This window comes from Geotrypetes seraphini, chromosome 4 (assembly GCF_902459505.1).
Source record: "Geotrypetes seraphini chromosome 4, aGeoSer1.1, whole genome shotgun sequence".
In the NCBI taxonomy this organism is placed as follows: domain Eukaryota; kingdom Metazoa; phylum Chordata; class Amphibia; order Gymnophiona; family Dermophiidae; genus Geotrypetes; species Geotrypetes seraphini.
Window position 1 is genome coordinate 131,496,132 of NC_047087.1, and position 14,833 is coordinate 131,510,964.

A 14,833-nucleotide genomic window follows, 5' to 3' on the forward strand; every position below is an offset into this window, starting at 1 on the left:
CCTAGTGTTGGTGGTGGTGGTAGCATGTCAGTGTGTTGAGAGGAAGAGGTAGTCTGGGAAATTCTGCTGAGCAAACTCTGGGCCCATTTCCACCCCCAGTTAGTCCACTCCACTCAACTGGTTCACACACTGAGTGGGTCTTTGGGTGTTATTTCTGGGTAGTTGTTTTAGAATCTCTTCCAGTGGTTTGTCAGTATCTCCTTCTGGTCCAAGGAAGGAAACTTTGTCAACCTTAGCATTGACCTTCAGAATATGTTTGTAACAGCGCTGCTTGTGTGGCATTAGGCTATGTAGTGATCGAAAGAAAAAAACAGACCTTTGCACATTTTTGCACTATATGGTGGGTGTATGAGGAGATTCATTTCCTGCACAGTTAAGTCCATGTGAAGTTACCTTGTGCTGTATTTGACATCTAGCAAGGTCTCTGTTTGGAAGGAAAGATCTAAGCTTAAAAATGAAGTGGCCAGAAGTTATGTTAAAAGTAGATAGCGTAGCTGGTTTTAAGAAAGGTTTGGACAAATTCCTGGAGGAAAAGTCCATTGTCTGTTATTAAGACATGGGGGAAGCGTCTGCTTGCCCTGGATTGGTGCACTCAGCAGCAACAAATACTAGTTTTGGCTGGCTCTTTCCCCGCATTTCTCCTCTCTTCCCCACGATTTAATATCCAGTTCAGGCAGTAAGTAAATGCATCGGCAGGGGGGGTCTGGTAAGTCTTGGGGGCTGGGGATGGAAGGTGAGAATCAGTTCTGTAGGCTATCAGAAATTTGCTTAATTATCTACTCACACAGAAAAGCAGTAAAGTCAATAGGTTCTCTGAGTGGGAACAACCTGTTTGATCTTGCACTCTTGTGATTGACCAATTGTTTATCACTGTTTAATTTATCACATTGATTAATTTGAGCACACCTGAGGTGTCCTATGATGGTGTGCACTGCAGGCAGAGGAGCCTTATTGTGTAAAGCACTGGAGAATTCTCTCCTCTCGCTTACCTCTCACACTGAGGACACCCTGCTTCAGTATAATCATTTATATGATTTATCTTATAAACATTATTACGTGGTCTTTTCCTCAAGTGCTGAGACATCAGGTTGTTCCCACTTGGAGAACCTATTGACTTTTACTGCTTTTCTGTGTGGCTTTAACATTTTTGCTATTCAGTATACCTAAACTATTATTCAGTAGAAAAAATTTGGTTTGTTCAATCAAATCCTGTGTGGACATTGGACTTCTATGAGTGAATGTTCTGCTTGATTGAACAAACTAAATTTTTTCTACTGAATAATAGTCTAGGTACAATGAAAGTAAATAGCAAAAATGTTTGAGTAGATAATTAAGGAAATCTTTTTCATATTGCTTGCTTATGGACTGGGAAAAAAGACTGTTCAAGCAAATGTCTCCAGAACTGCTTTAATGGAAAAATTTGATTTTTTTTTTTTAAGTACTTTGTGAAATTTATTGTTGTTGTGAAATTTATTGTTATACTTTGTTTAAACTTAAAAAGCGGTGTCATTAACAGTGAATCTAATCGAAAAATCGATTCAACAGGGTGAATCGAATCGAATGAAATATTTTTCTCTGAATCGGGCAGCACTATTGGCTACCATGAGAATGGGCTACTGGGCATGATGGACCATTGGTGTGACCCAGTTAGGCTATTCTTATGTTATGTTCTCATCTGTAGGGGCCTTTGTTTTCACTTCTTATTTTAATGTATTTTTTTCCTGGGAACTTATCAGTGTTTTTTTATAATGGGAACAAAAATGGAAGAGAATTAATGTGTGTGGAATGGGGGGGTAACTAATTTCTTCAGCTAAATAATTCAATCCACTTCAAACAGACATAGGAGAACTCACGCACCATTCACACACCCTCCAACCAAAAACGTCAAAAGAAATAACTGTTCGACAACCTCCTAGCCATTCGAGCTGCAACACTTGACCCCCAACTCTACAACCTATTGACCTCGACCACAAACTACAAAACCTTAAAAAAAGAAATAAAAACCCTTCTATTCAAAAAACACATAAAACCAAACTAACATAATCAGAACTGTCCCAAGCATCACCTGCAACTACTCCATATGTACTTCTGATGTCATGACAATTCAGACATAATTTATGTTATGTTATGTTTGGAATAATGGTTACATAAATGAGGTTCAATAAAAGAAAATTTTCACTGCCTGTTTCTATTCTGACCATTTATTCCATTTCATGGTTATTGCAAAAAAAAAAAAAAAAAAAATTTTTTACATGAGGGGGGGGGGGGTGTCAAAAAATGATGGGCCCCGGGTGCCACATACCCTAGGTACGCCACTGGTGTTAGGGAATATAAAATACAGGAAAAATCAAGGTACTAGATCCAAGCCTAGTTCTGATTGACTTTGGAGAAGCACAGAAATGCTAGGTCAGAAAAATGAAACCTCAACATAAAATGCTCTGAGGAGATGGATGCAGATCATGGAAAGGGTACCAAAATGATACAGATAGGGCCTTCAACAGAAACCCTACAAATGATAGCTGAAGATAGTGGTCCCCAACCCTGTCCTGGAAGACCACCAGGCCAATCGGGTTTTCAGGCTAGCCCTAATGAATATGCATAAGAGAGATTTGCATATAATGGAAGTGACAGGCATGCAAATCAGTTCCATGCATATTCATTAAGGCTATTCTGAAAACCCGATTGGCCTGGTGATTCTCCAGGACAGGGTTGGGGACCCACTTGCTTAAGATACTCAGAATGTACTTGCTGGAGGGCCTGATGGACTCTTCAGTTGTCCCAGAATGGCAACTCTTATGTTCTTAGGTATTCTCATTGTAAAATGGGAAATACATGTATAAATTTTGTGCCTACCTTATCCATACCCAACATACACCCCCTTTGATGTCTCCGCATCACAACTATTTAATGTAAACAGCAGCTTTCTGAAATTGCTATTTGCATGTGCAGCCTATACATGGAGATGCTTTCAAAAATGCAGTATAGCAATAGGCAGAAAAATGGTGAAAAATAGATGGGCCCTGCAGTCATATCTGCTGTTTTCTTCATTGGCTGTACAATATTTCAAAAAGCCTGTCTTATAATCCTAAAGGCTTACCATAACCAGAATTCTCTCTCTCAAAAGACAAGGAGAGGGAGCCTCGAGAAGAAAAGGCCGAATCCACAGAGGAAACCCCAGAAAGTCTCTTGCTGCTGGTCCCAAGCTTAGAATCTGAAGTACTCTGGCTGAGATCTTGGGGTTCTTGCAGACTTTGAGAAAGCCCTGAATCCAGCTGAGAGAGTAATTGGGAGAGGCTGCAGTCCTGGTCAAGTGCTGGCACAGAGCCACATTTCTGAGAGGGTGGTATAGACACCTGCTTCAACAGAAGAATGGAGATAGGTGCAGCAAATTAGATTAAATGTATAAAATGTTATACCCCATGGTATTATGCATCAAAAGCTACAGAATTAAGTAAATTATGCAAGAGTATTTTTCACATAATAAATTGAGGAAGTTATGAATGTGGGCTACCGTTATGACAGATTATTTTACCACTAAGTTATGCTGTGTTAGCACAGATCCCATTTTATGTAACAAGACCTAGTTAATAATCATCTGGGTTGATAGTACCCCACATTGATAGCTTTCCCCCTAAATAATGCTATACAACTTACAAACAGATGTGTGTGTGTGTGTGCGTTCATGTGCATGAGCTGTGAGAAGGAGTGGCAATACTGAAGGGTGTCAATGAAAGGAAATTATCAGTGTTAGGAAAGAGGGCTGTTTACATTGTCCATCCCTATCCCAATTCCCCTATCTTCCCATTCCAATTCCTTCCTCTTCTCTCCCACTCCCTGATCATCCCTCCCTCTCCTTCTCTTTTACTCTCTGCTGCAATTTCTTTCTTCTAGTCGTTCCTCCTCCCCCCCCCCCTGCCATACACACACACATCCTTTTCCTTTCCCTGATCCCTCTCATTCCTCTCTTCCTGGAATCAATGACGATGATCCCTTTTTTCTGGACTCCCCCCCCAAAAAAAACCCCCCAAAAACCCCCAAAAACAAGGAGGGGCAAATAACTGGACAGAAAACCAGAAAATGACTTTATAGAATTGAAAATAAAGTTTACAAAAATTTAACTTGCAAATGTATACACATTTTTGAAATATGCCACATAATTGCTGCAGGATGTGTCATCTTTTAGAAATCTACCACAAGAAATTGGGGTCTGTGCTAATAACTTTGAAATTTATCCTGTCTTTTCAAATAATTCACAATAAATTTTAGAATTCATATAAAATAAATTATTTCCATGAAGCATGCTTGCAAAAAAACATTAGATGACATTCAAACAAACTGACAAGATCTGTAGAACCTATTTGTATTATGTACTGTATATACAATAACTACAAAACAAAATGTTTACTGTTTAAAAGTTTGTGGCAATTTTCAAAACTGTATATTTTTGTGCAAAGTCTATAGTAACTTTTGGCTTTGCCCAAATTTCTGAACAACATACTTTCACTTTGAACCATGCATACTTAAGTTGTTTTGGATGATGTTTTGAAACCAGCCGTATCCCCTATATTAATGGTATTTAAAAATTGTCCTCTTTTTGTCTAGTTTTGTGTGTTTTTATGGAATTGCACCAGTCCTGTGCAAAACACTGAAATTTAGCTGTCAAACCAGTTTAAAAGTTGTCAAGAGCTGACCTAAGGGCTGCAACATGGCCAAGCTTCAGTTGGCAAAAAGTTATATGGGTGCTCGCTGCAAAAAGCTCCTAGCTCTCACAGAATGAATCCATTTTCCTTAAGGCCAGAGTAGCAGACATGGAGGAGCTGAGAAAGAGAAGTACATAGGGGAGACCCACAGGTATGTTATAGAGAAGTCCCACCTCCAGACTGGCAGCCCCTGTGCTGCCTTGAAGGTGGGAGGTCTCCTATAAAGGTGAAGTAGGAAATAATTCTGTAGCCAGGACCTGCCCATCAGGAGATGCAATATCCTCTTGCACTAAGACTGTATCTCCAGGGACTTCTGCCCAGGAGGGAAAAGTTAGGACAGCTGTTGTAGTTGGCATTCGATCATTAGGCATGTAGATAGCTGGGTGGCAAGTGGGCATGTGGATTGCCTGTTCACCTTGCCTGCCTGGTGTGCAGGTAGTGGACCTCACACATCACTTAGATAGGATTTAAATAGTGCTGGGAAGGAGCCAGATGGCTTGGTATATGTAAGTACCAATATGGGGGGGAGGTTCTGGAAGCCAAATTTAGGCTCTTAGGTAGAAAGCTGAAATCCAGATCCTCTAGGGTAGCATTTTCAGAAATGCTCCCCATTCCACATACAGGACCCAAGGGGCCGACAAGAGTGCTGAAATCTCAATATGTGGCTGAGACGATGGTGCACAGATGAGGGATTTAGGTTTGTTAGGAAATGAATAACCTGGGAAAGGGGGAGCCTATTTCAAAAGGATGGACTCCATCTTAACTGGGATGGAACCAGGCTGCTGGCACTAACGTTTAAAAGGAGATAGAGCAGTTTTTAAACTAAGATGGGGTGGGGGAGGGGGGCAGATAGTCACCCAGGAGTGGATGATTCAATGTGGAATATCCTTGAAGGATACTATTGAAACATGATATTTAGAGTTCCAATAGAGAGGTTTCAATAGTGGTGAAAGAAAGTCAGGAGCGTTTAAGAGGAAGACAGAGTAAAGGACTCAAATTATCCCTGTCATCTTAGCAGCCTGTAAACACAAGAAAAACACACAATTTGAAGTGTCTATATACAAATGCTAGAAGTCTAAAAAATAAAATAGGAGAGTTAGAGTATATAGCACTGAATGATGAGGTAGATATAATAGGCTTATCAGAGACCTAGTGAAAGGAGGACGATCAATGGTACTCTGTTACCTAAGTACAAATTATACCGCAAGGTACAAATTATACCGCAAGGATAGAGTAGATCAAATTGGAGGGGGTTGCACTAAGGAGGGAATTGAATCAAACAAAACAAACATTCTGCATGACAAAGTGTGGAATCCGTATGGATAGAAATTCCATGTGTGAAAGGAAGGAATATACAGCTAGGGTCATACTACCGTCCCCTGGGACAGAATAAGCAAACAGATGAAGAAATGTTTTCAAAGATTAGGAAAGCTGGAAAATTGGGCAACAGTATAACGAGCGATTTCAAAATGTTACATCAGGAGTGCTAGGGAGGTAAAATTCCTAGACATAAATAACTGCTTCTTGGACAAGAGGGGGAGCTATTTTAGATTTAGTCCTTAGTGGAATGCAGGACATAGTACAGGAGGTAACTGTGTTGGGTCTGCTGAGAAACAGTGATCATAACATGATCAAATTTGAGTTGATATCTAGAGTGACGTTGCTGAAGAAATCCACTGTTGTGGCATTTTCAAAAAGGGTGACTACAATAAAATGAGGAAAGAGGTTAAAAAGAAGCTATAAAGGATCAATGTCAAAGGTTAGGACTATAAACCAGGCGTGGATGTTATTTAAAAATACCATTTTAGAAGCCCAGACCCGATGTATTCCATGTATCAACAAAGGTGAAAAGTAGAGAAAACGAGAGCCAGCATGGTTAAAAAAATGAAGTGAAAAAGGCTATTAAAACAAACAAAAATCCTTCAAAGAATGGGAAAAGGATCCAAATAAGAAGAAACAAACACTGGCAAGTTAGATGCAAAGCATTGATAAAGAAAGCTAAAATAAGAATATGAAGATAAAATTGCCAAAGAGGCAAACTCATAGTAACAATTTTTTTAGGTACATCAGAAGCAGAAAACCTGTGAGGGAATCCATGGGACCATTGAATGAGGATGATCACGGAGCAAAAGGGGTGCTCAGGAAGGATAAGGCCATAGCGGAGAGACTGAATGAATTCTTTGCTTCAGTCTTTATGGAAGAAGATTAAGAGATCTACCTAAACTGGAAATGGTTTTCAAGGGTGATGTGGAGGAACTGCAAGAAATTTTGGTGAACCAGGAAGATGTACTAAGCCAAACTGACAAGTTAAAGAAAGTGATAAATCAGGGTACTGATAGAACTCAAACATGAAATTGCTGATCTGCTGTTAGTGATCTGCAACCTTTCGCTAAAATCATTTGTAGTACCTGAAGGTTGGAGGGTTGCCAATGTTACCCTACTTTTTAAAAAAGGTTTCAGAGGAGATCCGGGAAATGCCTGACTTCAGTGACGGGCAAAATAGTGAAAACAAGTGAAGAGGGGGATACTGGGTTAGATGACTAAGTAAGGCTATTCCTATGCTCTTATGTTCAATATTTTGAATTAAAGTATTTTCTTCCAAGTAAAAGAGAAGTACCTCAGGATCCGTTTCTTGGAGGTTTCCACGCTGATCTGCTTCATTCATTCCAACTTCTGGTTTCTCACAGAGGATCTCTGTCTCTGAAGTAATTTCTTTTAAGACATTACAAGACACTCATTCAGTAAATGGTGGCCGTCAGCAGCACAGGCTAACAGCCATTGATTCTCATACACATCATAATAAGGGCACATTCAACACTCAGAAATCGCCTCATCTTCCCAGTTCTGCTCATGCAGCTAGGTCACAAAGCCCACTATGTTATCAACACATTCCCTCCCCCACTCCTCCCCGAGGTAAAAATTTCATATTATACATATTCCATCTACAAAACACATTCCCAGTTCACATAAACACTACCCAATAATCAGTCTGCCATACTCCTTAACACATCTGTTAAGACAAACAAGACTTATTACACACACACAAACAAACAAAACTAATTACACACACAAACAACTATGGTGAATTTAGGAAACACCTAAAAACATACCTGTTCTCGAAATACCTAGGTAATGAATCTGGACAATAGACTCCATCACAATCCCACCCCCAAATCTGATCTTGTAAACTGTTAACCACTAATCTCTAACTATGAACGTTCCATTCAATTTGTAGAATCTTTCTAATTCATTGTAAACCGCATAGAACTTCACGGTCCTGCGGTATATAAACTGTTGTTATTATTATTATTATTATTTCTGAGACAAATGGAGGAGAGCATATCATAGTTTTAGGAGTGTGCGGCATATTGATTAGAGCTAAGGCAACCTCTGGGTTCCACAGTATTTTATTTATTCACATAAAGAGTCGACACGCACATGTTTCGGCCTAACATCAGGAGTCTGAACAGAAATATAATAATAATAATTATTATTATTTTATTTCTTGTATATCGCTATACCGTGAGGTTCAAATATATTTAGCTGCTCCCTATTTTCTTGAAATGAGGGGAAATAAAAAAGTTTCTTCTCATGAAACAATTTTTAGGAACTCATTACCATCACATTGAGAATGACTTTAATAGTGTATCCATGTTTCAAGAAAATAGGGGGCAGCTAAATACATTTCTGTTCAGACTCCCGATGCAGGCTGGTTAGGCCACAAATGTTGAGTCTATGTGTATGAATAAAATACTGTGGAACCCAGAGGTCGGCTACACTATTTTTTTCCTATTTCTCCGGTGTGATAAAGGTACTTTCTCCGCTTTGAGTGTGATTGTAAAACTACAAAAAGGCGGTATACAAGTCTCAATCCCTCCCTCCCCTTCCCCTACACAATTATATATTACCGTGTTTCCTCGAAAATAAGACCTATCCCGAAAATAAGCCCTAGCATGATTTTCAGGGTAGGTCTTAATATAAGCCCTACCCCAGATAATGAGCCTTAGTCGTAGGCAGACACGCTTTCCCCCGACCCGCCCCTGCCGCGCAGCCAAACTGCCAAATTCCTGCTGACCCTCCATCCTTCCCTCTCAAACCGATCCCTGCCAACCGCGACCATAAATACCTTCTGGCAGAGGAGCGTCGAGCCAGCAGCACTCACAGGCTGCTTCATGGCCTTCTCGCTGGGGTCTTCTGTGTGATGTCATCAGTACACAGAAGGCCCCAGCGAGAAGGCCGCGAAGCAGCCTGAGTGCTGCTGGCCCGACACTCCTCTGCCAGAAGGTATTTATGGTTGCGGTTGGCGGGGATCGGTTTGGGAGGGAAGGATGGAGGGTCAGCAGGGGTTCAGCAGTTCAGCGGGGATTTGGCGGCAGGTGCTCAAGGGTTCTGCTACACAAGGGATGGGATGGAAGGATGGAAGCTGGGCAAGGGTTCTGCTGCACGAGAGATGGAAGCGAGGGAAGGATGGAAGCTGGATAAGGGATCTGCTGCACAGGGGAATGGGAGGGATGGAGGGATAGAAAGATGCTGCAGGATAGAAAGATGCTGCAGGGATAGAAAGATGCTGCAGAGGGAAGGCATAAGAGGATGGGTGAGAGGGATGGAAAGATGTTGCATGTGGAGAAAGGAAATAAGACTTAATGCCTTTTTTGGGCCCCAAATGAATATAAGACACTGTCTTATTTTCGGGGAAACACAGTACTAAGTTGGTTCCAAATAAAAACACTTTTTAGAAGGAAATGGGAAGGAGAAAGACATGGTGTTTAGCCCCCCCCCCCCTGTCTTGGGAGGACAAGAGTAAGCAAGTGGAATACAAAGTACAAGAAGTGTTCACATGACAGTGAGGGTCAAGAAGTCATTTAGAGGGTTTGCTTAGGGCTGGAAATTTCACCCATCCCCAATGAAATCTAACTTGTACTCACCTATACCCACTAAGATACATTCCATCCCCACCTGAACCCACAGGAGTCAACACTAATATTTACTTGCCGTCAGCCCTGTTTCCTCCCAACCCCAACAGCCTCCAGTGGGTTTTTCAGATGGTATTCACAAATACAAATGAGTGCTTCAAACCATGGAGGGGTATTTTCGATAGGACGTCTAAGTCTAATCTGGATGTTTTGAAAAAATGTCCATTTTCAAAACAGCCAGACGTTTATCATTTATTTTTGAAAATGACCTACGTAGATGTTTTGGTCCTTAAACGTCTATCTTTTTTGGCCATTTTCAAAAATAAAAACATCCATATGAAAAACACACAAAAGCAAGTTTTGCAGATGTACCCAACTATCTTTTCTGATTGCGGCAGGGGAATCCCCGTCAGTTCAGCCGGTTTCGGTGCAGTCCTGCCAGCTCAGCTGATGGTGGATTCCCCTGCCAAGATTAAATGAATTGGCAGGGAGAAGAAAAAAAATGTATATACCGCCTATCAAAATTATCTAAGCAGCACTCAAGCATAACCCCTATCTGTCCTGGTGGGCTCACAATCTAAAGTACCAGGGTCATTATTTATTTATTTAAACATTCATATCCCTCATAACCAAAAACCTATGTAGGATATAAAAGAAAACGCAAACAGGTGAACAAACATACCCTGATCTTAAAATTCTAACATGCAATTCTTAAACTTCCACAAAATACATAATCACACAAGTCATTAAAAAACAAACAAACCAAAAACAATGATCAAATTTTTCAAAACATAGATAAAACAATAATATCAAATTCTGATAACATCATAACCCATCACAGATTTAAAGAAATCCCTATGAAAGGAATAAGCCTTCAAAAATTTACAGAAAAGTAAAAATGAAGAAATTTGATGAACATTTTCTGGAAGAGCATTCCATAACATGTTATGCGGCAACTACAACTGGTGCAAAATGCAGCGGTCAAACTGATTTTCGGGTTAAAGAAGTTTGATTATGTAACACCTTCCACCCAACTTCTGCATTGGCTGCCGATGGAGGCACGTGTGAAATTTAAGTTTGGTTGTTTTTGTTTTAAGGTACTATTCGGTTTAGCCCCTAAATATATAACTGACCTTTTCTCTTTCTCAGCCAACAGACATAAGAGAAGCTCACATCTGAACTATGTTTCTCCACCGGTTACAGGATGTAAATTTAAAAGGCATCAACAACATCTTTTCTCACATCAGGCAGCATTATGGGGTAAAGATCTAGAACAATTGCTTACGTCTACTACTTATGGGGAATTTAGGAAACGCCTAAAAACATATCCTGAAGTATTTAGGCAACTAACCTGCACAATCTTATTCCACAATAACTGATCCCTAGAGATGTTAATCACTAGCTTTTAACTGTTAATTCCACTCAATCTGTAGCATCTTTTAATCATTGTAAACCGCATAGAACTTCATGGTCCTGTTATTATTATTATTACTAGGATGTCAGGGGGATGTGGGGAGGTCCTATTTGGGTAATGGGAGGAGGTCATGACCCCTGGGAGAGTAAAAGAGGGTCACGCCTTAAACCCTCCAGTAGTCTTGTTAGTTTGGGCACCTTTAGAGAACTTAGACACAACTAAAACAGGTGTAACTAGCTTCAGTTATTCCCTCAGGATGTCCAGGTCTAAGCCTGCCCAATGCCCGCCCATAACACACCTCTCAACATGCCCTTTTGAGCACTGGACGCACAACGGCTTAGAAGTGCTGCTGAACATCCAGAAAGCTGGTTTTGATTATCAGCACATGGACATCCCTGTTATTGTGACATCCAAATGCTGACTTAGGCGGGTTTTTGGACGTTTCAAAGTTCTGATTATGCCCCCTTTAAGTCTGGTGTTCCAGCTGCCTCTCTGTGCATGCCAAGCCTCATTCTGCAGTCACCTGAGATGACTAAACTCCCAAGGAAATCCCATGGCAACTTCTTTCATACCCGTGATGACGACTCCACTGGATTCTTGCTATCCCCATTCCTGTGAAGCTCTCTACATGCCATCCAGGCTATCCTGCATGTTCCGGCATAGAATTTCAATATTTTAATTCCCAAATCTGGCTCCTGCTCCTTGGGCCAGCTGGAACTGATAATACTGCAGAGGCAACTTTTATAACTACTGTGCATCAGTGATCCACTGCAAAGCTCATGTGTACAATTATCCCAGGTGCAGCAGGAACTGTGATACGTGCCTATGAGACTAATATTTCGGTTGGATAGCACAAGAGAGAAAATGCAAATGTTTTCATGCTCATACTACTTTAGTCTGGTCTAGTTAGGGCTAGGAAAACTCCTGGGGCTAGAACCATAATCACCACCAGGTGCCACCCCACTGATTGATACTGAAGACTTAAGCTACAGGAAAATACACATACATCCAGAGTTTTCTCTGCAAAATTACCAAGTAGTTAGTGGCATTACAAAAAAATGGATCTCTATCAGACTGAGAAGCATGAACCATCATGGAGTTAGAATACGCAGACAACACCAAGATCTAGGGGTCCTTTTATCAAGCCGCGCTAGCGGGGTTAATGCGTCGGACATTTCATCACGTGCTAACTCCCGCGGCCGGCAAAAAAAACCAACGCCGGCTCAATGCCGGCATTAGTGGCTAGCGCAGCAGGCGGTTTAATGCGTGGTATTACGCGCGTTAAACCCCTACCGCAGCTTGATAGAAGGACCCCCTAATTTTAAAAAGAATCTCAATCAGATCTGAACCAGCCTTCCCCCCAAAGATAAAAGTAACATGCCCCTATGTCACATGGTAGCAGAACAGAGTTAGAAATGAAGCAAAAGGGAGTTAAAAGGACTTGTTCCAAGGTCAAATATTAAGAGGGAATTCAAAGGGCACTAAGCATGTTAGTGCATGCTAATGCATTCATGTGTACAAGTGCACGCTAACCACTAAGGATACCCATTATATTCCTTAGTGACAGAGCGGAATCAAACTGATTTTCCAACAGTTGCCGACTCACTGTCCAAAATTCTAACCATTACAATTTTTTTCCTCCCCATTTTGATTTTAAAATATCATGCGCAAATTATCATTTTGATATAAATCTAATAATTTGCCTAGAATTCTGTAATTTGCTTTTACCATACCTTGAAACGAGGGCCGTTTGTCAGGGTTTTCATGCCAGCATCTCTGCATCAATTTTATCAGGATGCTGCATTCCTTAGGTCGGGACTTGGGCAGTGCTGATAATTCTGGGCGCTGGTTGCTTACAACTTTGACCATGATAAACAAAATATTCTTTTCTTCTACAAAACAAGAATAGAGGTATTAGATTACTAAAATTTAAAAGTATAATCATTCCTCATGTACATGACCTTTGCCACTACTATTTGATAGTCACATAGGCACCTGTGTGTCTTTATAAAATAGGTGCCTATTTGGCCTTCACAGATAGCACACTTACTAAAAGGACCCCTAGGGTAGGGTTTCCATATTTTTCTCTGGGAAATCCCGGACACGACCCTTCCCTATTCCGCCTCCAGCCCCACCCCATTTTGCCTCTAGATCCACCCATTCTGTCCCCCAGCCCTCCCCATAAAGCTTCCTCTCTTCTTCCAGATAAGCACCAGCTGTGCCTGCATGGCTTGGAACATGTATGGATGTGTGCAACGTTATCTGCGCAGGCTCAGAAGCCTCCAAAAGCAGCCAGAGCTCATCGGGGGTTTTCCAAAACCCGGGCAAATGTAGATTAAAGCTGCTAGGGGGTGGGGGCATGGGTCAGGTCCCACATAAGGTGAATTACTTATACTTTTCTGTTAGTTAGATGCTAAAATGCTAAAAAGGGACAGAAGAACAAACCACATTTTGCAGCAAAGCACAACAAATAGGGGAGGTGACAATACATATATACCGACAGTGCTCAAAAATCTAACAAGTATATTCAAAATAACAAGACACGGGCCATATTTCAGATGAACAGGACACTTTCAAATTCCTAGTGTAGGCTCATCAGCATTTGATTTGGCATATACTGTCCTCAGCAAAAAAAAAATTCAGCAAGCTCTGCTAAATTTTGTACTGTGAATTGTAAATCAAAACTGTGCAACTGTTGCAACACCACGTGCTGAAAAATATCTGGCACTTTTCAGCCCATGTTGTTACAGTGGTTACTGGTATTCTGCAAGGTTATATGCTTTTGGATTTACAATTCAAGGTACAAATTTAGTGAAGCTTAAGGATAATGCCTAACAGAGCCGGCATAAGAGATTATGGTGCCCCAGCTCATATCCCACCCCATGGTCCATGACTAATGTGACCATATGTCCCATTTTTAGATCCCCTGTTCTGTTGTCCCCCATGCACAACTTCGGGACGCCAAAATATCCCGTTTCAGAGAAAGCGTCCCAAAGCTGGGGACAACGGAACAGGCAATCGCCTGGGCTCTCTCCCTGTTGCTGACGCAGCAATAGGGCCAGGCGAGACGAGTGCAGCGACTGCACAACGGCCAGCCCAGAAACCTTTTCCCCGACATCAATTCTGACGCCGGAGAGGAAGTTCCGGGCCACCCAGGCAGCGATTGGCTGGCCCGGAACTTCCTCTCCAACATCAGAATTGATGTCGGGTGAAGGCTTCTGGGCCAGATGTTGAGCCGTTGCTGCACTCGCCTCACCCTGTTACTGCATCGGCAGCAGGGAGAAATTTTCATCTATGGCGTGGGGGGAGGGGGGCCAGGAAGAGAGAAAGACAGAAGGGCAACAGCGAGATAGAAGAGGGGCAGCGAGACAGACAGAAAGACAGAAGGGGGATAGCGAGACAGACAGAAAGAAAAGAGGGGGCACAGGGAGAATGAAAAAAAGGGGGGGGATCAGGGAGAGAGAAATAAAGAAAGAAATGAAAAAGAAAGGATGCACAGTTAGAAGGAAGTGCAACACGAGACTCACCAGACAACAAAGGTAGGAAAAATGATTTTATCTTCAATTTAGTGATCAAAATGTCAGTTTTGAGAATTTATATCTGCCGTCTATATTTTGCACTATATTTGTCTATAGTTGTTACTGAGGTGATATTGTATATTTTAAAGTCATCTGTCTTGACCTCTATGAAAAAAACCCCGAATATAAATTAACATTTTTTTCTGCATACGGTGTGCTTTGTGAGGTTTTTAAAAATTTTTTATGGTTACCATTATGAATCAATAAGATATTGTGTATACATGAAAA

The 14,833-nt window shown here is 41.2% G+C and overlaps 1 protein-coding gene across 4 annotated transcripts in view; it reads right to left on the reverse strand.

Annotated features, from left to right (window-relative positions):
* The window catches only part of RIPK4 (receptor interacting serine/threonine kinase 4), a 103,387-nt gene that overhangs the window by 11,018 nt on the left and 77,536 nt on the right, over positions 1-14,833 (reverse strand). For 3 of the 4 annotated variants that reach the window (XM_033942308.1, XM_033942310.1, XM_033942311.1), the window contains exons 5-7: positions 12,761-12,919; positions 7,318-7,412; positions 3,098-3,356 (exon numbers count right to left, since the gene is read on the reverse strand). In XM_033942308.1, coding sequence (XP_033798199.1) covers positions 3,098-3,356; positions 7,318-7,412; positions 12,761-12,919 — 513 coding nt within the window. The remainder of the gene's footprint in view (positions 1-3,097; positions 3,357-7,317; positions 7,413-12,760; positions 12,920-14,833) is intronic. The other variant, XM_033942309.1, reaches the window with a different exon arrangement.